Genomic DNA, 24,907 nt, shown 5'->3' with positions numbered 1-24,907 from the left:
GGTTGCTTTAATAAGTGCCAGCTCTGAACTCTGAAAAATCCTGGCATTTGTATTGATATCAGCATGCATTATTCTGTGCCTTAGTTAAGATATGTTAGAATTAGATTAATTAACTACAAATAGGCTGTGTTGCTCAAAGCTCTATTTGTAAACCTTGCTTCTTAATCAGGATTGTTCCCAAAGCTTTATCTGGCATTTTAATGGTGCTGACTAACATTGCTTTAATTAGCTGTCTCTGTAAAGTACCAGGCAAACCATCTGTGTGAATCCTTTTAATTAACTGGGTTCAATCTGAGCTTTTTCTCTCTGGCATTCATGGCGTGTCAGTGGGAGCAATGTAAAAGTAAGAGGCTGAAGATGTTATAGCGTCAATCTATTGAAAAGGAATGGTCTTTTTTCTACAGTTGGCATTTATTCTCAAAGGGCCCAGACTTCACTGTAGAAGTTGACAGATCATGCTTACATTTGCCTGCAATTTTAGTGTCACCAAGACAAGGCCATGAGTGAGTGCTATGGATAGCACTGATCTATCACCAACAATACCATCAGGTAATGTAAGGCGCTAAGGTGTACAACCTAGGCTTCAGGTGACCTGATACAGATTTGAACTTACCCTGTTAGTAGCTTTAAAGGTTGAACCTGGCTGAGGAAATCTTTCAGGTTTAATAAACAGGCAACAGTTTATAGCTGTATCGGCTTCAAAATATTTTTAAGAGCAGTTGGGGACTCCGGTGGCTATGTTTGAATTCTTATTTCCAAGCATTCCTCACTCACAGGTACATGATTGTGCCCAGCTTCTGTTGTCTACCTAAGTTGTTTTTCAGTGGCATACCATGCTGACAAGGTATGTGTTGCCCTCAGAGAAGCCTGTTGAGAGATTTCCTTCAGGATTCAGTCTGGGAACCTGCTTGATCCCTGTTTTTTAGGATTACGATTGAGATAGATGCTTGTAATAGGAAGAACTATTGATCTCTACAAACAAGATCTGTATCAGTTTAGATCTGCAGTACAGCCTGGTATAAAAGTTCACTCTGAACTAGAACTGCATGTTCTAGTATTCCATGAACTGCAGTTCAACTGACAGGGTGTGTGCAGAAACAGCACGGTAAAAAGTTGCCATGAAGGGATGCCAACTGAGCATGAAGTGCAGCACTAACACTTTCCCGATAGTCTGGCAAAACAATTAGGTTTTAATTTGATAAACCACAGACATTTTATGGAAATTTTATGGCTCAGTGAAAATCTATTCCAATCACAGATTTTTCATGGAAACCTGCCAGGATTCCTGATGGTCTGCCCCTGGCTTGAGGTTTACGACAGCCAAGGTTTGAGGGCAGCCATACTTCATACTCAGACCAGGGGCTTACTGGTTTCTGGAGCTTTCCAGTATCCTGGGAGAAACAGATTCTGTGTCACATGGATCACAGTCAGTTTTGGAAACGCTATCTTTTAGATTTTTCTGTTTACAACTACTCCTTCCTGGACTGTCGTAAAAGCTTGAGATGCTTTACCCTTACTTGGATATGGAGCAGAAGAGCATCAGTTATCTACAACTAATCCCTTGAATAGCGTAGACAAATTCCATGGGCAATTCCTGGTGTTTAGAACAGTGAACACTTCTGTACAAGTGTCTATGGGCAGAGAGTGAAAAGCAGGAACAGACTGTGAGCAAGCTCATCGCTTGAGAAATATTACTGCAGGGAGACTAACCTGAGGAGTGGCTTTGGGATCCAGGCATTAATAAAGTCAATTTTTCACTTCAATCCTTGTGGAAAAGTCAGGATGTGCAGACATAGTTGCTAACAAACAATTTTATGACACTAATGAACTAGTAAAACCACCTCAAAATCAGTACAGACACAGCATGATAATCAGTACTAAGTATTTACATGTGGCATCTGACCTTAGAAAGAAGACAATCAGTTGCTCTGAAGTGGTCTTTGCCACTGTGGACAATGAGACCAGGCATCTTGGCTTTCTGAAAGTCACTGTGCTGAGTCTTACTGGCCTGCAACCAGAAGTAGGTTGAAGTGGCAACCAAGTCTACTGCTGAAATGGAGGTTGTGCAGATTAGAAGAGCAACATTTATGCTGCTGCACACCTCTCAGCAGGGTCTGTTAGGACCTTGCTCAGCACCTCAGTCAGGGTCTGTGGAAGTTCATTTCACCTCTGTGAGATACTTAGTTGTACAATACTCTGGCCATTTTTGTTAGTACTTTCCTTAACACTCTCACTATTGCTTATTTTAGTATCAGAACATCTGGCAAAGATCATTTTTTAAAAATCCTGCAGCCTCTTGGCTTGCTGACTTAGGAACTATTTTTAAACTGCAACATTCAGAATCACCTAGTGTCATTTACTGAAAACGACAAGCTTTTAACATCCAGCAGGAACACCAGGCACTCTGCCTGGCTCAGGCTTTGCAGTTTGTCTGTTTTATTAACCACCCTTGTAAAAACAATCAAACGCTAAACAATATGAAGTTAATCATGAGATCTAATGCCTTCAGAAACTTACCATACTGGGAGCTGTTCTGCAGATAGTCTCTCTGCTCTTTTGTAAGGAGAGAGAGAAGATAGATTATGAATTTGATTCCAGAGAAGGTTTTATGAACTGTGTTTCCTGCATCAACACGGAGCATAAGCATATAAAGACCAAGAGTCTGGGGAGTTGTTTTGGAACCGAACTCACTAGACAAGCAACTGAATTCTGCTGCAACTCTGAGACAACTGTTTGCACTGACATCTCTCCTGCATATTCACTTGTAGTCCCAGAGAGTTTTGCTACTTACTGCCCACTTGGGAGAGTCAGTGTATTTGCAATAGGTACTTTGGACTTCTCTAGGGTATATCCTGGGTGCAGGAAACTGGTTTTGGATGTCTAACTGGTCATCTGACATGCTGCTTCTGTACAGGAATCAGCTCACCCCAAGCTGTAATGCAATGTTATCTGAGGCCACGTTACTTGACTTGACATTTAAAATTGGCATAGGAACTGCAGGTTAACTATTCATAAGCAACACCAAGAGCTGGTCAAAATAAAACACAGTACTTGGAAATGGAAGCCCATGAGCATTTGTAATGCCAAAGAGGAACAAGACTAGAGATGGAGAGTAGTTGTCCCTGCTTTGCTTACTGAACTTTTTATGAAACCTAAATCAGCTTAGGTGCCCACACTGTCTGACACAAGCAGGCCGCACTTCATGTCAGGTTTTGGAAAGCAGTTTTGCTTCAGCAGGAGTTCCACATACCCCTAGGTCTCCCTGTTACGAAAAGACTGATAATACTCTTCTTTCATGGAGTCCAGGTCTTTTCTCTACGAGTGAATTTATTCACGTAAGTCAGTAGAGAAGTAACAGGGGATGATTCTTGCTTGTTATTGAGTCTTTCTAGTGATGTTTTAACATGCTGGGCTTCAACATGAAGGGTTAGTCTTAGGACCCCCAAAATACTAATTGAAGTAGTCTGGAATAACAGTAATGGAATTAATGTGCAGAAAATTACATTTCTCGTTAAAACTCTGCAGGTGGAGTTACAATTTAAGAAGTGGGTTGAAAAAAGTTCAGGCAGCAATGTAGAATAAAATGCTTACTTGCACTGACTGCAGTTCATGCAAGGAGCTGCAAGCATGAAGCAGGGAGGAGGGAGTTGCATGTAAAATGTTGGGAGCTTCCTTTGTATTACGTTACCTCTCTAGTTTTCTTCAGCTGCTCCCAGAACGCAGGTTGTAATGGCCCAAGGCAAACTGGGTAAAAAATGCTGTTTTTTCCTCCACCAGTGCAATGTGCTTTTACCATGAAACAGGCTGTCACCCACAGGAGCTGTGCATCTCTCTTAGAAGGGGATTCACTATGTTTGTGCATGGGTCAACACCTCCCCAGATTAGCTAGCCTGAGCACTGTCATACACAGCAATAGCTCTATCCCAAGCCAGACACATGCAAAGTAGAAACTGTGCCTCCCACTCCAACTTTCAGCTTTTATCTGAAAGCAGAGCTGGGACTGGCAGCAGCAAAACCAGTTCTTGTCTTTTTTCTGCCAAACCACCATGACAATGGGCTGACTCGTGGATATTTTATCTTTTAAAATTATTATTTAATTAATTCCTGGTGCAGAATCTTTAAAGTTTTAAAGGGTAACTGCATCCCCTACAGTCCCACCTTGCACGTGGTAAAAAACATCTTTTATACCACAGTATAGATTAGTCCATTTCTTTCAAGTGGGTCCCAGTGAAGCCAGGGAATGATTTCTGGAAGGAAGGACTCAGTGAATAACTGTAGAGGCAGGATTCTTAAGTAAATAAGGTGTAACATCTTGATTTCAATTTTGGGGCAGCAATATTGCAAATTAGTTCAAAGCTGTGCTTTGGTTCAAAATGTTCCCTTCAGCAAGTAATGCCTTTGCATCTCATGCAGGAGAAACTACATGAAAAGGAAGTCCCTGACAAATGGTGTGCTTCATTCTCCATGGTTGTGTGCTAGTAATGTCCTGTGTCATTGGTACATGGGGAAAGCAACAAGAAGTGATATATTAGCGTCACATTGGATGGCAGCAGGTTTGGACATCCTTTGTAAGCTGTGGATGCTTGTTGCCTGCTAACTCACGTGACTTGTCTTTTTGTGTCACCAAAGACAAGAGTGAAATACTTGAGAATTTGAAGCTCCTTTGCAGCTCCTACTGAACGCAAGATACAGGCTTCAGTCTGGCATCTTAAAGAATCAGACCCAGAGAGAGTGACTGCAGTTTACTGTTACAGTTACTTTTGGCTGCACAGCCAGCTAGAGTATGTTTGAATCCTCTGTCACCCAATGTACAAGAGAGAAACATAAAGTGAGGAAATCTAATCACCTTGAAATTCTCTTTGTGAGGGGACCTGAACTAAAATCTCCTCTCTGTCTTTAAAATGGGGCATGCCTCTTCCTGTTGCTAGAACAGCCATTTTGACAGTGAGATAAGCACATATAGATGTGAGCAGTTATGGAGCTGCTCTGAGGAACAGCATCTGAACTAGCCTTCTTTCACCTAAGAAATAAGAGCTCTGAAAAAATGGTTAAGGAGTTCTTTGACCTCTGCTGCCTTGGTATCTGTGTTCCAAGGGGTTTAGCCAAAGTTCTTCACCATTCTGGCAAACCCAAAGTGGCAGTAATATTCCAAGTAAAAGACAAAGAAGCCTGCCTCTAGGCAGAAATGCTGTTAGGCTCTTCCTTCTGCTACATAATAGAGCAGGGTTGTTATATGTAAGAAAACAGCTATTCAGTATGAGACACGTATTTGAAATGGAGGAATAAATACGTGTTGATAATCTGAGCCTTACAAATTCAAACCAGAGCAGACTAAGACTTAAAGAGGTGAGGGAGGCATCCTGCAGAAAGAGATTATGCAGCTTTCTAGGACAGTGACAGTCAGCAAGATTTTGATCATACATTGAATAAATCTGGAAGAACTCTGCTGACTGAACTAATCTTGATGCTGTGTCCAAACTAGGCTGTATTTTTTAAAACATACTTTCAAAAATATACTTTTAAAACAGATCCTCATGTTAATTTGGGGAAAAGATCACATAATAAACTCTTTAGTGTTTATGCAGCACATTTCATGCACAAACAGCAGTACTTTCATATAACACTGAGCACTTGCCTGTTTTCCTGCAGTTCCAATGAAACTACAGTGACAGCAGCAGGTTTACCCTGTATCCAGAGATCCAATTAATGCTTATCTGCTGAACAATTTGTTCCAGAAGGGACACTGCAAATAAGCATATAAGCTAGGAATCTGGAAATCTGGATTTCCTTCCCCAAACAGGCCTTCAGTCCAGGAGACATTCTGTGGTCCTATTTTGGTCTCCTTAGCATGAGTGTGCTGTGCTGGGGCTACTTGGTGAGAAGGGCCCAATGCACAGAGGACAAAAGAGCAGAGAAGACAGGACATCTCTCTATTCCAGGCAGCAAGGGACATGGTGGAACACAAGTGTCAGAGTGATGCTTTGTTTTTTCTATGAATCTGACAAACTTCTCTCACTGTCTGTGCAGACCTCCTGCACACATCTGCCTCAGAAAGGCAGGAAACAGATCAGAGCCATTGACTCAGTTACTACCTATTCCTGACCTGCTCCCAGCTCAGCTTCAGGGCTGGACAATTAAACTGAGCCATTAGTGCCATCAGCACGTGGTAGGACAACGTGCTACTGCAGACTGGTTGTTGCAGGTCAAAAAAAAGCTGTGGAAAGAATAAATACTTTTACCACTGTCACCTGAAGAAGGGTAAGCCACCCTTCGTCATCAGGACTGAATCCTGATTCATCATCTCATGAGAATACAGGAACCTCAGACACAGAAAGCCTACAGTACTGTTTCAGTGCAAGGTTATCTTCTAGGGGTCACCTAGTATTGTTTTGCATAACCTTTGTGGCTGGAGGCCCTTGGGGGATTAAAGCTCTGCGTAAGAAAGCAAATGGATTTCTTTCCTAAGAAAAATTCTTTTGCTTAATTTTTCCCTCTACTTTTTTTCCACTCTACATGAATATGTCACCTCAAGGTCTGATCTGAAGTCCATTGAACTAAGTAGATTTGGAACCTGGCCCAAACACCTACTTTGCATGGTACAGCATAAAGGCAGTTTCCTCTTTCATCTTCTGCCTTGTATTTCTACCATACTGGTTAGCATTTCTGGAGAGGGGACTGCATCACAGTCAATAACTGCATCTGTTTTCATCAAAGGCTGAGTCCAAAACCTATCAAAGTGAATAGAAATCTGTTGATTGAGTACAGTAGACTGTGGATCAACCTCCAGTCCATCTGCATTTAGCTTCTTCCCTCAGTCACGCATTACAGTCCAAGTTACTATAAATCTATGATTTAAAGAATCACAGATGATGTGTGAAGGTCCCTTAAAAAAAAAAAGGCAACACAACAAAACCACTGCAATAATGTTTTTTAGAGCAGTGGCTGAGGCTGACAATAAATTTGGATTGAAAAGTTGTGCACTATCCAAAAACTCCAACACAAGCTCTAAACAAAATCCATATGGACCTCTCGGAGGTGCAGGTGTCAAAGATATTAAGCCACAAAATGCTTCACATTAAAATAACTTCAAGGACCAAGCTGAGCTCTAAAACCTCCAATGCAATTCAGAGTTAATCACAACATTTAGTCTTTAACATGGCAGGAAGTAGAAAGTGTATGAAATTCATTGCTTGAAAGAACTAGTAGCACCTTGTCTGGAGAATATGAACTTTCATACAGATTCAAGTAAAAGATGTAGTTTCAGTTTAAACACTCCAAATGCTGTTGATTGTTTTTTAGCTTTTTAGGGCTAATGTCAAGCTCTTCACATTATTTTAATATATATTCTGCACTTAATTTCCTGTATTTTCTTTTATAGTGGCATAAAAAAACTGCCCAGCAGAACTCTGAAGGAGCCATAAAACACTTTCTAGGTTGCTTCATTTTAATTACTGCTCTAAGGCTGAGCTATCGTATGAATCAACCAATCACTCTCCCAGCCAAGGAAACAGAGAGAATCTTTGTTGCATTCCAAATCCTCTCTGAAGCACCTTTGAAGCTCTTGGAAGTTATCTTGGAAAAATTCTGAGCAGTCTATCCTATCCTATCATGTCAGTCCAAAGAATGGAAGTTCCAATTCTGTCATGCATGGGAGAAGATACGTGTTTTTCTTCAGTGCATTTTGGATGCTGTTATACAGATATATTGTTTGAATTTTTACAGACAAAAAAGCAGAATGGAAACAAGTGGTAAACTCAGTCTGGCTGTGATAGCAAACATTCCTTATGAAGCTAGTAAGAAAGGCAGATCACAAAATAAATTAAATTATCTGAGAGCACATCAACAGGAAAAATGAGACATCTCCCAAGAATGTCTATATCATTATATTTTCAAATCAAATTTCCTTCCAAATAGACAATTTATTTGAACTGTTAGACAGCTACCTAGCATTAGGACTATGCAAAACCCAGAGCATCTCACTAACCTCTGGTGCTGTGTAACACGCTCTAAGTCTTTCATATTCCAGATATGAATGTCCACCTTTTCTGTGTAAGTGAAGGAAACCTAAAATAGCAGAGCTCTGTAATTCTGTGGTGCCTCTGTAGGAACCAAATGTTGACTGCAAATATGGACCTCTAATGTGGAGGTAGGCAGTGATGGAATAGCTGCTGGGCCTGTAGGCAGTGCAACAGCATGGATCAAAGTTCTCAAGAGATTCAAATGCTGAGGTAAAGTAACGATGGGAGGTAGAATAGAGGTGAGCAGTGCAGGGAAGCTGAGTATGCAGAATTTCTTCCATGAACTGAGACTCATGTCAGACGTGACAAACTGGGCAGGATGCTGAGAATGTGGGCAGTTTTGTTTTAAAATCAGAGAAAAGCCTATGGCTCCAAATTCTTGTTTCCATCGCTTACAAAATATACAGATATTATTGTTTGAGTGAACAGTTCATACAAGCATGGATTATGGTTTCTAATGGTCAATTTTCAGGAGTCCAGCTTTTTATACTATCTCGCAGACAATTCAGCTGCTCCCAGAAGTGTAGATAATCTTGTATGAGTGAAAAACAAAACCAGTAGGACTTTAAAGCTTTGCAGTTCCTTCATTAATGTTGACTATTCCTGTAGTTTCCCCACTCTCACATTCCAAAAATTATTGTACAGAGATCTTTTTCCTGCATACTGTTTTCTTTTTTCTCACTTTTGTAGCACTGTGTTTTGTATGTAGACACTTCCAGAGACTTTTGACTGTACATGTGGTACCCTATGCTGTCAGTTATAGATGACATATAGGTCAGATATTTGAACTCACAGAATGATTTGGTTGGCAGGGACCTTTAAAGGTTACCTAGTTCAACACCCCTGCAATCGGCAGGGATATCTTCAATTAGAGCAGGTGGAACCTGACCTGAAACATTTCAAAGGATGAGGCTTCAACCACCTCTCTGGGCAACTCCTCCAATGCCAACTGTTGATGGCCACAACTGGTTGATAAGTGTGTGATGGGAACCTTAATTATTAAAACATTGAACCTAACTTTACTGATGCTTATGCTGCCTTTTTTTTTTCCATCTGACTATTTCTGACAAGATTTAACTATTACTAACCAATGATTTACACAGAGATTGTCCTTCACTGTTTCTCAATTCCCGCTAGCCAGAATGCCCTGCACATGTCAAGCCATCAGCTGTGTGTAGAGAATTGAGAATTCACTTGCAGGCTGCTTACACAAGTGAATGATTTTTAAAGTTTCTCTATAATTTTTTAAGTCTTTCATAAAATGACATCTGTCACTGCTCTCTTGTTTTCATCTCACAGACCATGTCTAGGCCTTTAGGAGACACCTTTGTAAGATGCCCCTTTTTTATTATTGTCTCAAAATACAACATGTAGCAACTTTCAGTAGCTATAATATTTGCTGCTGTCACATTAAAATTTCAGTAAGAATCATGAAAGAAAGAAATACTATCTGCACATCATTCCTTTCATGAGAATTTATCTGTGGCCTTCTTCCTTAATACTTGTACTATTATATAACAGAAAGCATATCTCAAGCTCAGAGATTGTTTACACTGCTGTAGGACCAATGGTCTCAAGTCTTTTAATGGGGTAAGATGGAAAGTAGCACAGTTCATGGAGAAATTCTGCTGCTTTGGACTTAGGAACAGAGGGACAGATTAATATACAGAAGGAAAAAGGATTTCTCTGTTTGCAACCTGTCAGGGTTGAGAACCTTGAAGATTTTTTTCATGGTAGGGCAGAGATCGGATCTTTTGGACAGTTGAGAGTTCTAAAGCTTTCAAGGCATATGTGAGGTCTGGATCCATCTGCAAACGCTCATGAAATATTAGCTTTTTGAACCATGCATATTACTGCAGGCACCACTTTCAGAAAGATAGTATGTGTCCTTTGCAACATTATTCAGAAAAATTAATTCATCTTGAGCACTGCTATAATGGTCTGTTTTAAGCCTGGAATTCATGACTGGTTCTGACTTCAGTTTCAGAGATGTAGCATCAATCATCAGAGTTTTACATGGGAGGTAACTGTTCTTTCACTAATAGCATGGAAAACAGTATCTTGCTCAGTAAGAGACCACCTGAACATCTCTTAGTATTACCATGTTGGTACATCTTTGTCTCTTTTCTGCTCAGGCCCCATACCTATCTATTTGAGGTAGCTCAAATTCCTTGTAATGCAGTGAGATCTGCGCCATGAGTTTCTCACTTAGTGGTATGAGAAGCATAGGTGGTAGCAACAAGAACTGTATAAAGAATGGAAGAGTTAGGCACAATATGCCTTCCTCCATCCCACAAATACTTGTGAGATCGATTAGGCTTTTCTGAATGGAAAGGTAAGACAGCTACAACTGAGAGCCTGGGAGCTCTGGTCTGTCAGCTGGGTAGAACCCAACACCTCTTCACCAAATGGTTTATTGTATGTGCATTCTGCAGTGGAAAAGCATTACAACTGCCCAGGTGGAAAGTGTTGGCTGCAAACCAGTGCAAGATGCATTGTATTAGACATGTGCCTCTGTGTTTACATACAGGATGTGTGTCATGTCAGGTGGTGTGCATACTTAGCACCTTGCAAGGCTGAGTCTAAGAGTGTAGTGTGTTACCTGGACTAGCTCTGTTACTGTGGAAGGAGCTGAGAAGGCAGCACTGAGCTCACTGAAGGTGCATTTTTCCTGCTTCTTTAAGCAAGTTGTGTAGTGCAGTGAGTTCTGCATTGTCCTAACTAGTTCAAAGACACAGGAATTCCTAAGTCATAGTGCAATCTATTGTGCAGACATAGCCTTGGTTATTTTCAGGTGATGTTCTCAGACCACTCTCATGAGATAACTGATCTGGTCCATCATTGTATTTAGTCCAGCTACATATATAGGTACCATCTGGCCCTTCTGCTGTCATTTCAATACCCAAAGACCAACAAAAAGTACAGCAGGGAAGTGGTTTGTATATGATACAGAAAAATCGTAGTACCAAAGGAGCTTAAACTTAAATGTGTTACTAATCATGAACATTCTTGGAAGCCGGTGTGTTTATTAAGGGCAGCTAGCTTAAAAAATACTACAGCCAGATGGGCTGACTTGTGTTTCAGTGTGCAGCTTTATCTGCTGAGAAATCAAACCAACAAGTGGAATATGGAAACCCTTTCTAAATCCTGCAACTGTGCATTTTTGCTTCTGATGTAGCTTCCTCCATCTTGATTTACATATTCCAGAGTGTACTCAAAAATGTTAGATCCTTAACTACACTCTAAATGCTTTGATTCACAATCATTCCATGTAGAAATTACACGATCTGAAATAAATGTTCCACTTTAAAAGGCACTGTCCATAGTAATGCTATAAAAGACAGCTGCAGCTAAATGCTTGAAGAGGTTGTACTTTCACGACAGGAGGGCAAAAGTGTGGAGTCCACCCTATTTCAAGAGCTGATCCAGCTCTAAGAGCGAGGGTGAATTCGCTCCCTGACTCTCTAAACCACTTCTCCTCTGACAATGGCTGCAGCATCCTGAGGTGGAAGGAAGGAGTTCAAGCACAGAAACACAGGGTATCCTTTTGGGTCTCACTAATGTGTATCAAGAGTTCCAGTGAATGTGAACCTAGCATTTTTGATTCTGTATCTGTGATTATAAGTATCTAATTCAGATTCAGCTGCAAAAGGAAGGAATATCTAGTTCTGAATAAGGCACAAGGTCTAGAAAGAATAACAGTTAAAACACAAAAAATTCAGCAGTGAATCTGGTAGAAGCTGCTGGGATTGGGCCACTGGTGAAAAGCAGAAGATGCTTCATAACCTGTGTCTGACAAGTACTTAAGATTCATGGTGGCTGGTGGCGGGGAGACAGGATACAAACACTGCATCTCTTTGTGTCAGCAAGTCCAGTGTCACTATGGATCCAAGGAGACATTAATTCCAAGGGGAGAGTGGTGCCAACTTTTCTCAAAGGAAGCCCTTCAACAGCTCCTCCACTTAGGTAGTTATGAAGTTCAGTTTCCAATGAAAGTTGCTGCCTTCTGGCATTACCTCTGCTTCATTAAATAAGGAGACAGTTATTTGGGCAGTTAGACTATACAAGGCCTGCAGAAAGGCAGAAGGAAGAGCCCAAAGTCACTGTGACTAGCACTGCTTGGTTCCGAAATGCAGCTCAAGAAGCTGAGGGGGCACATATGCGACAGAATATAATGATTAACTATGAGAGTAGCTCAAATGGATGGCTAACGGCCAGAGCTCTGGCACCTTCCATTAGAAAAGAACCAGGGAAACCAGAGAAATGAATTTCCTGCATATCATGGAATGCTGCACAAAAGACATTGTATGCCAGAGACAGGGGAATGGAAAGCTGGCATAAGATGTGCAAGCATGCTTGAGATTCCTATGCAGATCAGACACGATTCAAGATACACAGAATCACTGCAGGAAGCAGAAGACAAATAACCCCTTAAATCACAGGAAATCACAGGAGATTCCATTTCCACTTTGCCTGACACTGGTACTGATCTGTATGAATTACAGATTCAATTAGGGGAAAAAACAGCCTTTGTGGGACTCTCATTTTTAACAAGATACTTCCCAGCTAGCAATTCATTGGATGACGATACGTAGCTGATAGACTCTAGGAGCAGTCAGGAGAAGATAATGGACCACAACTCATTGTGGCTCATTCTGATACTTTTCTAGTATTATCAGTTTAAGCACACAGTACAAAATTCTAGCTGGAGATGGTGAATAGCAAGAACTTAATTTGATAAGAAGGATATGAGAGTTTACAGAGGCCCTTTCTCTTCCTTGCTAGATTATTAGAGAGTCTCTGAAAGTCCTTTTTAGGTATCACAGCATTTACAGCCTCAGGAACCAAAAAGCCCCAAACAGTTCACTGCTAAAAAGCACTTGAAGCAAAATTAGTTTAGAAGCATTTCTGTTCCTATACTAAATATTGTAGAGAGATATTTAAACAACAACAAAAAGAGCAAAAAACTCCTGATCCCAAATGTCAATTACACACTCAAGAGTAGGATTTCCATGACTTAAGATGTCAAAGAAGAAAACACTTAGTGTAAACTATCTGCCTGTGCTCCCTCAATAATCCGTAGAGAGAGACAAGCACCTCTAGAGAAGAATTCCTCTCATTCTGGGTAATAGGATGAATCAACCTCTGAGGACAGCATGTTTCCAACAGCTATAAGGGTATCTAGATGAATCCCCTACCAACTGAAGTTTAGATTGGCTGGAAAAACAGACCAGATCTTGGGCACAGCAGCACACCAGTCCTTTTGATCTGAAAACACAACAGGATTTTGTATTCCTGGCACCTTACCACTTAATCTAACAGTACTAGCTGATCCAATGAAGCATGCTATCTTACAAACTACTTTTCCTAAGTATTAGACTATCACAGATTAAAATCTAGTTGCCAGAGTTCTAGAGCTGAAGTTGGATGGGATGAATTTGATCCCAGAACACGAGAAAAGTGGCATCATTGCATCAGATGAGTTACTCACTTGAAATGCTTCTTCATCACAGATTAAAAAACAATTCTAGATGCCTAGATCGGATACAGATGTACATATCTGACAGACAGAAGTATATAATTATCACAAGGACAGATGAATCCTACCAAAAAGTGATGGGTGGGTGCCATTTATCCTCCAGTAAGTGCAATGAACTCACTCCAATCCCAGTTTAACAGCAAACTGACTTGTGCACTTGTGTCCCTCCACCACTGCATACTGCCTCCTGCTCGCCAGTCTTGGTCAGGGACCAGCTGTTTTCCTCAGACAATGCAACTCTCTGGAGAAAGTCAAATAAAACCCCTTTCTATGATGCTGCATGAATACTCTTTTATAAGTGGAAGTGTGGGGTGCCACTAAGACAGACATTTAGGGGAAAGCTCCAGTCAAATCTACCAGCCATTAGGCCATGTCGGGAATGTTGTAACAGCCTCGTGAAAGATCCTGCTTAGTCTCTTTCATACAGTGGCTCTTAATAATGAGCATATAATAAATGTACAGTCTGGAAGAATTTACTATACAGTATCCAATTGGATTTATATAGTCATAAACTCTTACAGGACTGCTTCTATGATTTACAACAGTCTGCACTAATTATGAAGCTATGCCTGGGTTTGAGATGTAAAAGGCAAATGTTACCAGGCTGCTTGTACAGTGATACTATACAAATGTACATTTGCCACTGCAGTTTTGAATTGCTTGTTAACAGAGAACCATTGCAAATAATCATATAATGCCTGCTCTTACAGAAAACACTCACTTAGAAACTTAGGAAGATGGGGTTTTATTGTGATGGAGTTTAGAGATGTGGGGAGCAGACAGTCCATAGACCCCATCAATGAAACTTGTGCTACTTTCTGCCTGGATTGTAGGGGACTAGACTTGGTAGTTTTTCCAATCCCTTCCTGAAGCTGTACTTCTGATTTCCTTTTAGAAACCATCATAGGAAATACTGTAACTTACTGCAGGACAAATCTAAATGGATACAGAAGGACATTTACTTCACCAAAGTTTTCCAGCATAGACAGTTCATATTGTTGTCACATTAAACAACTATTTCAGAAAGGACTGTGTCATCAATAGGAGTTACCTGGGCACCGTGGGCAGCAGAGCTGCGGTACATGCACAGGGGAAGGACAATGTAGACTTGGGCATCTTACTCTGCTGCACAGTACATTTCCATTCTGCAGGGGAACATAATACAATACTTCAGTGAGATGGGCTGTCTTACCAGTTTCCATGTTCTTTATTCTGCATCTGGACATTTCAAAAACATGCCTTTTCACAACATCCTCATGTCACTCACACCAGGGTAAGACCAGACTACTTTCACTGCCTCTGAGTTTATGCTGGAGATCAGAATGCAGCAGAAATCCATATAAACCTTAAAATTAGAGGGAGTGCCTAAAAATGGACTGTAACAATCTTTGTGTTTTTCTTTTGAGCAGATTATTCTTAAGAATTGCATTTCCAAAGCTAAGACACAAATAATGAATGGTAGGTCTCTGAGATATCCCCTACTGAGGGTTAGTTCAAGATGACGAGAGACAATAGCGTCTGTAATTGTTCCTGAAAACTGTGGAGAGTCTTTTGTTTTCATTTTATGGGTTCCCTGGTAGACAAAATCCAGCAGTTGGTAAGCAGCCATTTTTCTAAGAAATACGAACAAGTCTTGGGAATACTGTTCATTATTCATGTCATTAACCTAACAGTCTATCTGACCACATCTAAGTTTGATTTATAATTAAAACAGAGGGAATTTTCATTCTCCAGTGTCTGTAACCAGAAAAGACTATCCACATCAAATTCCCATTTCCCATCTATAATTCATCCTCCTAATTTAGCTCCGAGTTCTTCATGTTTATAGCAAGAAAGATCTTTCAGCATGAACACTGATACTATCCTATGACAGTAGCTTTAGGTGGTGTCAAGAATAAGCCCACTTTGGTTTCATATGACTTCTGGAGCACTGAAATGTTTCCAGTGGAGGTGCAGACTTTCTTAGCTAGCATATGTATAGGTGTGTCTAGCTATCCCCTTCAAAATAACCCGTTGACTCCTAAGTATCTGCAGATCACTGGCTGCAATCACTGTTAGATCATTACAATCCACAAACTACATTTGTGCATCTGCTTTGGAAAGTGACACCAAAAATGATATTACCATCTGTTTCCAATGATGATTTTATAGGGGAGGAGCAAACTTTAGGCTGTGGACCCATTGCAGAATAGGGGCTATCTCTGAGCTGCACAGTTCCTTGCCTAGTAGACAACGATGTGAGAGCCTGTAAAGCACTACCATAGGAGAAAGGCTGGCCTGGCTCCACATTGCTCAACTGACCACTTCCATGGCACCACTCCCTTCTTCATGACTAGTCCTGTGAAATCTCCTGAGGTGGAAGTTTACTTTCTGCGCATGATCAGCTGAAAGGGGCTTACAGGAGACCTGGAGAGGACCATCTTGTAAGGGCATGTGGTGGTAAGACACTTGAGCAGGGTAGATTTAGACTGGACAGCTGGGTGGGTGATAAGACAGTGGAACAGGCTGCCCAGAGAGGCTGTAGATACCTCATCCCTGAAAGTGTTTAAAACCAGGCTGGATGAGGCCTTGAGAGACCAGTAGGAGATACGTCTGTGCTTTGGAACTAGATGATCTTTAAAGTCCCTTCCAACTCAAGCCATTCTATGAGTCTATGATATAAATTCTGCAGACCTACTTCCCTCCTCAGTGCTGCCTGCACTACTCCAATTTGTAGAAGGACAGAATTACTCTAACTTTTAACTGATCCTGTGCCTGGTCTAGACTCACAATGATATCTGGGAGACCAAGCCCTGCTTTAAGTCCTGAGAATAGGACTTCAGCTTGTGTAGGCCTCTGTGAGCCAGGGCCACAGTGAGCACTTTTGCATCACACTCTCCTCAGCTGTATTAGCAGTGCTGAGTGTGAAGAGCATTCATTTTAGTCCCAGAAGTCTGCAGAATGATTATGAACACAAGCAAAAAGCTGCTATTTAGAGAATAATGACCTGACAAATTGTAACTGCTCCAATTTACCTGACAGTAACAGTTAACAGTCTCCAGTGTGTATTAGGGGGGAGGAGGAGTTGTAAAAGCATGTTTTATTATGGTTTAAGTATGGAAATTATAACTTATAAAAATACACAACTATATGCACACAAAACCAGGAAGATTGGTTTGGATTTTGGTTGTTTTTTCTTCTAATTCAAAGCTGAGTAATTTGGCCTCTGTTTAGTTAGTTAATTTGTCTTGCCTTTTACTAAACATGAGAAGTGTGTGTCTTGTGGGGGATGAACCAAGAGTGTTTAGAGATGGAGCAGAGATCTCTGCCAGTTGCCTGGCTGACAGGACTTGTTTTGTGCAGAGTTCACACGGACTGTGATGTCTGAGGCCAGCAAAGACATTTTCATCACACTGGTGATGAAGACTCCAGGGCATTCTTTTGCTTTTCTTTGTAGTGTGAGGATCTGGGTTGCTGCTTCAGACTGTCCCTAGCCATTGCCTTACCGATTTAATGCCAGGGAATCACAGACAGGTTACACTTAGGTCTCTCTTATTTGCTGTCTGTGGCACACTTATCATTCATTTTTTACACTGTAATATTCAATCTAAGGCCTGTGCTTGTGCTATGTCAAGGCATGTTTTCTAATGCTCTTTCTGACCTTAAATTTGTTAAAATTATAAATTATCCAGAGTTTCCTCATGATCAGGAGCTTTTACTGTAGATCAGTGCTCTGAGGGCATTTGTTTTGGCCAAAACAAAGCTCAAATGAATGGCTGGATGCCGCAGTTGTTATCTGGAGTCCTCCTTACAGGCAACAAGAGTCACATCCCACAGATCTCTCAGCATTGTCACTGCTGAATTAACCCTAAGGTACATTCTGCACCCTCACAATACAACAAAGGCAAACCAAAACAAGCAAGGAAGTGGAGAAGTCCAGAACCAATCTCAGGCTGCATGAACTGAAATGAACACAACCAGTTTCTTTCTTTACTATCCTCGTTGCCCTGAGCTGTCACTCCAGTCTTCCATACCCATGTGAAGGAAGGAAATAAAATATACTCATTTGTTGGAGACTTAGTGTGTGTGGATGCTTGGATCACAGCAGTGCTGCTCTTTAGAAGAGCATTCCATGCACTTTCCCATCCCTACATACTAACATCTTCCTAAAAATCATCGACTAATGATTTGTATCCAGATCTCCAGGGTTTCCAGTGGATTTCATCCCCACCCAAGACAGCCTTCCAGGAACACAGTGAATGTTTTACCACACACAGAGTCTGTGGGAGTCCTCAGTTCTGCATATAGATCCGAAAAAGTGAGTGGAAACTCCTTTTTGCTATAATCAGAGACTTTTCCATTTCTTCTACATTGCTTTTTCTCTTACAAATGCATTCTGCTGCACAGATCTGAGATCAAGCCAAGCCTGTGGGACTACTGTTTGTGCATCTCTGCACTAAATTGTAGTAGCAGATCCCTCAGAGCAAATGCTGCACGGAGGCCCAATATTTTACACTTACATGAGGGAAAATGGCCAAGAAAACTTTATTCTGCATTAAACACAGCAGACAAAACTCTGCATCTGGAGTGCCTCATGTGTTAGTGATTAAGATCCCATATTGTTTAGTCATTTTAAAGTACTCTAAGGGATATATCCTGCCCTCATTTTCCTGCCTGCCTCAGCCGTATATGACATACTTAGGGGATCTGTTACTGCTGTGTCTTTGTATCAGGCATCAATTCATGGTAGCCAAGGACCTGTCCTTTCATATCCTACCCAATTCTCTGTGCTCTCCACAATCTTTTCTCATTTTTCACCATCTCATTCTTCTTTCATAGATGTTTCCAAATGGCAATATCCAAGCCTGTTTTTTCAGCACTTTAGGGCAGCAGATGCTTTGACTGGAAATGCCTCTGAAGGTGTGGGCACTGTACACAGATCAAAACACTACTAAGTCCAGGTTCACTTAATCCTCCACATCGGTGCAGCCACAAAGATTTAGTTAGTGAGGTCCAGTTATTCAAGATGTGATGCTCAGCACTGACAAAGCCTCTGGCTAGCTGAGGAGCTGTTTTGTCTACTCCATGCAAGCATTTTTTGCTAGCATTGGCCTTCTCTTCTTTGCTAGGATCACCTGCCTCTATTTCCTGCAGGACCCACTCATGAGTATAGGTCTGGGCTTTGTTGAATTGTAGGTACATCACAAAGGATTCTAGTCAGTTAAGCAAGTAGAATAAACTGCAGGATCAGTGAATCAGCAGTCCTACCTCTGAGCAGAGACAGTTAATGCAGTACACAAGGCCATAGGGTTCTAGATAAGGATGCCATCTTTCGCCTACACGGTACTTCTTATCTTGAAACACACAGTATGTATCTGAATCTGTAGAACAGTAAAGAATTGAAAGTGCTATGAATTAATGGTCCCATTCCATCTTTAAAAAGTGGTTTCAGGTGTGCAGGGTTTTCTGTACACTGCATTTGTAGATAATGTCTTGTAAATAATTCCCTGGAGAATCACACAACAGAAATATCCATAATTTCATGTACTGTTGTTTCTAACCTCTCGAACCACAATAGTATGGCCTCTGTTTTTTTCTGAATTATATCTCCTGCACTAGCTGACAAATAGTCTTTCATACAGGGTAGGTTTATCCTTCTACCTGCTAAAACACAGGCTAGGATCCTGTTAGGTAACAAAATTAAAGTGCTTGATTGCTCAGACAGATCCATTAGAGACAAAACCTTTGCACTGTAAAACCAAAACAACCAGTTTGAGACAGGAAACCCCCGGGCTGTACAGCAGAGAGATTGTGAACAAGGGGACTGCAGAAGAAAGGTGTGCACGGCATTTACACTGCACGATCAGTATCTCCACATTTTAACAACCTAATAAAAAAGTTTGTCACAGTATTTTGGAACAGTTTGTCCTGACCGACAGATGCCACCAGCACTGAAAATATTTTAAGACCTTTCTGTTCATTAAGCACTTTGAACCTTACAGGTGCAGTTCTGCAGATATCCATCTGTCAGGCACTGCTGCCCTGCCTCTCTGTCACGTTACAGTTTCACACTGAAAACTCAACTCTCTTCAGTAAAGGGTGTTTCTTATGTATTTCCATGAGACAATCTCTTCCTCTTATCTTAATGATGTCCAAACTGACCGTAATTCGTTACCCTTGGTATAGATGTCAATTCAGAGCATCAAACCTGAATCAAAATACTAGTCCTCCAGGTGATAATCCAAGCAAGGGACATTCCTCAAATTTACTGGGCAGGTAGGAAAAGGGAGAGATTATTAGTAGCAACTGTGAAGTGATCTGCTTTTGCTTCACGCAACAGCATGACAAATTAATTGCAGGAAATATGTAAGCAGATGGCTGAAGTGGAGTTTGGTAACTTCTCACACTGTGCTTTCTCCAAGCAGGGATAGCTACACACTGTTTTCTTGTTAGTAAGCTCGACAAAGAAGGTGGCCTCTCTAGGACTCACCCTCTCATCTTTTTTATTTAGTTTTATTTGAATGTATTTCCTCAGAAGCAGAAGCTGCTGATTTTGAGGCTGAAATTTTAATGTCTTCTCAAGGCCAAACAATGTCTTTTGTAAGAAGGCAGCCAAAATCCAGCCTGTGCAGGTGGGGAGAGTATTCCAGACAAGTAGTAGCAAGGCTGTAGCAGTGAACTACACCAATAACTCCTAGACTGTTTTTGAGTAGTTATTCCTCCTTGCCACGCTTTCTGAAATGTGTTAACATCTCCCACAGATGACAGGCTTTGTAGAAACATTCCCTTTGTTTTGTTTGTATTCTTCTCAGTTCTTCTCATCAAGTTTTTGACAGTGCTTACACTCTTAATTTTCTCCAAGGATGTATCTAATCCAGTTCATGAGGTTGTTTTTGGAACACAACAGAAGAGTCTTGGACGAGCTTTACACTAACTGAAAACTTCAGCACAATAGTCTTACACATGGGACAAAATCCAGATAATCCCTCAGATGTTTACAGAGGTCACTGAAATGGAATTAAGCACTCTCTTGATTCAGGATATTTGAAATAAACCAGATTCTCCAACTGATGTGTTACGTTCTTTATGATAGGATGAAACCTGCACAGCTTTAGGAAAACGTGGGCGTGCCCTGATTCTACTAAATGGGGGATAAGGAGGAGGTAGAATGGTAGAAGGTTTTGAACTCAGACCCACAATTCAGGATGTTCTTATTGGAAGATCTTTTCTCAAGCATCTCTGTCAAATAGAAGTAAAATGTCAAAAGCAGGTGACTGTGACAGCTTTGTCTGAAGGCTACTTACGTTTCACTTGTTCTAGTTTACCTCCATCTATGAAAAGGAGACAGAGCACACCAAAAAAAATAACATGAAAATCTTCCAATATCCACTTCCTTCTCATCTTTATTGACAAAAGGAATAGAAGAGCGACCAAAGTAGAGAATGTTGTGCTGTTGGGAAGAAAAGATTAAATTAATTCAAGTAAAATCTTGTAAGATACTTATCTTCTCTGACATGATTTCATCCAGCACACAGAAACCCTGAACTGCCAGATCCAAAAACTCTGTGTCTACCAGGGATCTTCACTTCACGGAAACAGCTTTGGCTTTAGATCATTTCATTTTTTGAAAGGGTGCCACGTTCCCACTCATGAAAACTGAAAACTTTATTACTTCTAATAAAGTCCTTATTTTAATCCAAAGCAGAGAAATCTGGCAAGTAAGCAATTCAAATTGTTCTCTTTTGCAAGAAACTAGTCTGGGAGATGTTCCTGCAGAGCAGCTCTTTTGGATGTACCTTAGGAAGTAGAAGTGTCAATTGTAACGTCTTTGCATTGTCATAAAACTAACCTTGGGTGGACCTGGTGTCTTGGTGGCCCTCTGCTGTAGAGATTCAGTGCTGGCCACGCTGTAGTCAGTGGGAGTTTTCATCACTGCATCTAATAGGCTTCCATCACTATTCAGTTCACCCCTCCTCCAGCTACCATTGTTCTGGGGTTGTGGATAATTAATTTTTCTAGAGTTAACCCTTGTGTTGCCTTGATGTCTGAACGTAGAATGGAGCAAATCTAATATCCTCAGTCTGGTGCAGAGATGGTATCAGACCTACTGCATGTGCCATTCTGTCTATCTTGTTCTGGCTTTTAAAAGGTGAGTTATTTTATAATGCAAAATGCAAGGGAGAAAATAATTAACTAAAGTAGAATGTATTTATTTTTGATAGCCACCCTAAGATTCTAAATTGAGAGATATGTTGATGCTCTACTGCACCAGAATTCATTGTAAAACTGTTAATCTCCCTAGAGCACACTTGTCCATAATTACAGTGTTGGAAGTATTTGAGGCTGATTTCAAGAGCCTTAGTGTTGATTCACAGTTAGCTTTACAAAGTTGTTTTTGTTTTTTTTTTTAAAGAAAGATATTCACTAGTGGAAAAAGAAACAATCTGTTGTAAACTAGTTTGACCTCTTCAGACTTCATGGAAATAATAGATGTGTGTTTTAACTCACTAACAACCAAAGCAGAAAGAGTATTTTGTATACCTATAGTTAGAATTAAAGTGGTGGATGATTTACAGAATTTAACCAAAGAGTAAATTAACACTCACTTAACAAGAAAATCTTCCTATTAACACTGTTGAAATCCAGGCTATAGCAACAAAGGGTGGGTGATCTGATTTTATCAATGTTTTTATTGCCTTAAACAAGAGTTCAAGGCTTCTCTATTCTCTCAAACCACAACCAATGTGGACATCTTCCTTAACTAATCAAATCTGTACAACTGTTCTGTGTATGCTCCTTAAGTTCATTCAAAATAATATGAGCTGCATTTGAACACATTCCAAAACTCCCACTATTTTAAAAGCACACTCCCTGTGCAGTAACAAAATACAACCTTCCATGTATTTTGGAAGCAGAGGATAACACTGCAATTTCAGAGGGAAAGTTTAAGTAATTTCTTTTTTCCTTCATCTTGTTCAAATAACACAGGACACTTTTAAGCCAAATAATCTTTTAAACACTTGTTTAGATTAAAAACCTCGTCATTTTTAGTCCCATGCTTTGAGAACAACACTAGCACATCCCTGAGACTAACAGATACGTGAATATTTAAATATTTTGGCCTTCTTGGAGGTTGCTCAAGCAAACAGTATTTCTAAATGGAGCACAGTTATCCTTTGTGCAGCATTTTACCTGTTCTCTAGATTGGCTAACTCAGAAAGAAAGGCTCAGACATCATCCACTTCACATGTCAGGCCTTCAAAAGGAAGCACACTTTAAAACTTGGACTGTTTAGGCTTAGAAATGCTGCATGATTACGTGAAATGGTAGCAGAAACGGGATGGAGACTTTTGATGTCTTTCTTAATTCTCTTTAATTTCTGTATTGTTGTTACCCCAAATATAAACGCATACTTCTCGCTATTAGCACACTCCCTTCATTCCCCCAAAGGGCAATGTCCTAAAAATATTCCTGAATTTAAATAATCTCAGTTAGGATTAACCTCTTAATTATTGGTGTATCTTGTGCTTAAGCAGCAACAATGAAAGCGCTTCACTCCTAACACCAGCCGCTCCCTCAAATGAGGCGCACGGATCTGGCTTTAACGCCACTTGAGGAACAACAAGTGGCAGCGCCCGGCCTCGCCACGTTTTCCCATCAATACAAAAAACCCACCCGCAAACAGCAAGAGAGGCTTGCCGCAGGACGCAGTCCCCGCAGCGGTGTCACCACCGCGGCTGGCTGACACACGGCCACGACCGGAGGGCCCGGGTGAGCTGTCCCTGCGCCGCTCTGAGCGGGCACACTCACCTCCCGCCGCTCTCCCCGAGCCGTTACTCCCGCAGGCCACGCTGCGAGCCCTTGCCGTCGGGGGGTGGTTTTGAAGCAGGCAAGTCTCCAAAGCGAGCAGCGGCCAGAGCCTCCTGGCTCCGCCGCTTTAGCAGAGCAGCCGGCCCTCGGGCGCCGAGCCCGGGGAGCGCCCCGTAGCCCCTCCCGGAGCCGGCAGGGAAGCTGAGGTCGCGGGTTGCCGTCGGCGGAGTACTAATCCGAACCGCCGCGCTTGCCCGAGATAGGTGCCAGTGGTGGGGGGTAAGAGCCTGGCCGGTCCCCGCTCCGGTAGGGCGAGACAAGCCGGGCTGACCATACGGGAGGAGGCGAGTACCCCCGTGGGGCTGCCTATGTCGCGACCCCGGCTCCCCCCGCAAGGCAGCGCCTCCGGCAGCGGGACTGCGCCTTTCTTGGGTCTTGCCCAGGAAAGAAGAGCTCACAAACCTGGGGTAGGGCTGAAGGTCGTCCCGATTAGCCTCGGACCCTGGACACCGCCGACAGCGGCTTCGGCTGCGGGAGTCGCGCTGTTCCGCTCGCTCCGCTGCGCCGGGGTACGGGAGGGCTCCGGCCAGACGGCTCCGTTTCCCGCTCACGTTGCCATAATCTCCTCCCGCCACTCGCCCGGGCTTTTAGGTCTTCCCTTCGCTCCCGCAGTGGCGGTGATGAGGGGGCAAGAAAGGGACCGAAAGGTCCTCCAGCAGCCGCCGCCAGCAGCTCCCGACTCGCGGCTGATGGACGGCAGGATCCGCTAAGCCGCCGCCGGGCGGGCGCTCCGGAAGGTCCCGGGCTGTCTGGCCTGGGACACCTGCCACTCCTGCCCCAGCGGGGAGCGCAGCGAGGCACCGCGGCCGGAGGATGCTCGCAGCGGGCCCTGCCCCGCAGCCCCGCCGGCACTGGAGCGGCGGGAGGAGCAGTGGAGCAGCCCGCGGTCCGCCTCCCGCCCCGGCCCCCTCCTCTCCCGCGCCCCGCTCCCGCCGCCCGGCACCGCAGCGTGACTGACACGGCCCGGGGTGGAGTTTGCTCCGCGATGGGGGGTCGGGGGGGAGAGGAGCGCTCTCCGGGGCGTGAGGGCTCGGCGCCCGCCCTGTCGTCTTCCCTCCCACCGTGCGGGTACCACCTGCGGGCGGCAGGACCCGCACTCGGCGGGCAGGAGCTTGCTCAAGCAGCGTAGCGGGCTCCGGCCATTGCTCTCTCCCCGGTAACCGAGCCCTACGAACGGTTTTCCTAGCGAGAGGACTCTACACCGAGATGGCTCTTTAATGGGTTTTCCACAGGCGCGGTGCCCCATAGAGGGGACCCGGCGGAGTTAGCGTCCAGCGGGATTTGTCAGGCACCCTCTGCTGATACCCTTCGGTCTGATTTATTGTCTTAGAAGGTTTCAAGGTCACATTGAGGTTCTGGTGGAACTAAATTAAACCCATGACTCATGACATTATATGCTTGATCAAACATTCTTTTTCTGTCTTCTTGTAGCCCCTGTAACTAATAAGAAGAGATCAGTGAACCCTTGACAAATGATCTGAGAAGAAGGGTGAGGTATGAA

The 24,907-nt window shown here is 42.4% G+C and overlaps 1 protein-coding gene across 1 annotated transcript in view; it reads right to left on the bottom strand.

The window, feature by feature from the left end:
• CHRDL1 (chordin like 1) overlaps nucleotides 1-24,242 on the bottom strand; it is a 43,432-nt gene extending 19,190 nt beyond the window's left edge. The window contains exons 1-4 of the mRNA XM_064159420.1: nucleotides 23,809-24,242; nucleotides 20,841-20,986; nucleotides 18,805-18,917; nucleotides 14,609-14,702 (exon numbers count right to left, since the gene is read on the bottom strand). Coding sequence (XP_064015490.1) covers nucleotides 14,609-14,702; nucleotides 18,805-18,917; nucleotides 20,841-20,937 — 304 coding nt within the window. The 5' untranslated portion in view covers nucleotides 20,938-20,986; nucleotides 23,809-24,242. The remainder of the gene's footprint in view (nucleotides 1-14,608; nucleotides 14,703-18,804; nucleotides 18,918-20,840; nucleotides 20,987-23,808) is intronic.
• Nucleotides 24,243-24,907: the final 665 nt, after the last annotated feature.

This window comes from Pogoniulus pusillus, chromosome 19 (assembly GCF_015220805.1).
Source record: "Pogoniulus pusillus isolate bPogPus1 chromosome 19, bPogPus1.pri, whole genome shotgun sequence".
Classification (NCBI taxonomy): Eukaryota; Metazoa; Chordata; class Aves; order Piciformes; family Lybiidae; genus Pogoniulus; species Pogoniulus pusillus.
This window is presented reverse-complemented; position numbering and strand designations above follow the sequence as displayed.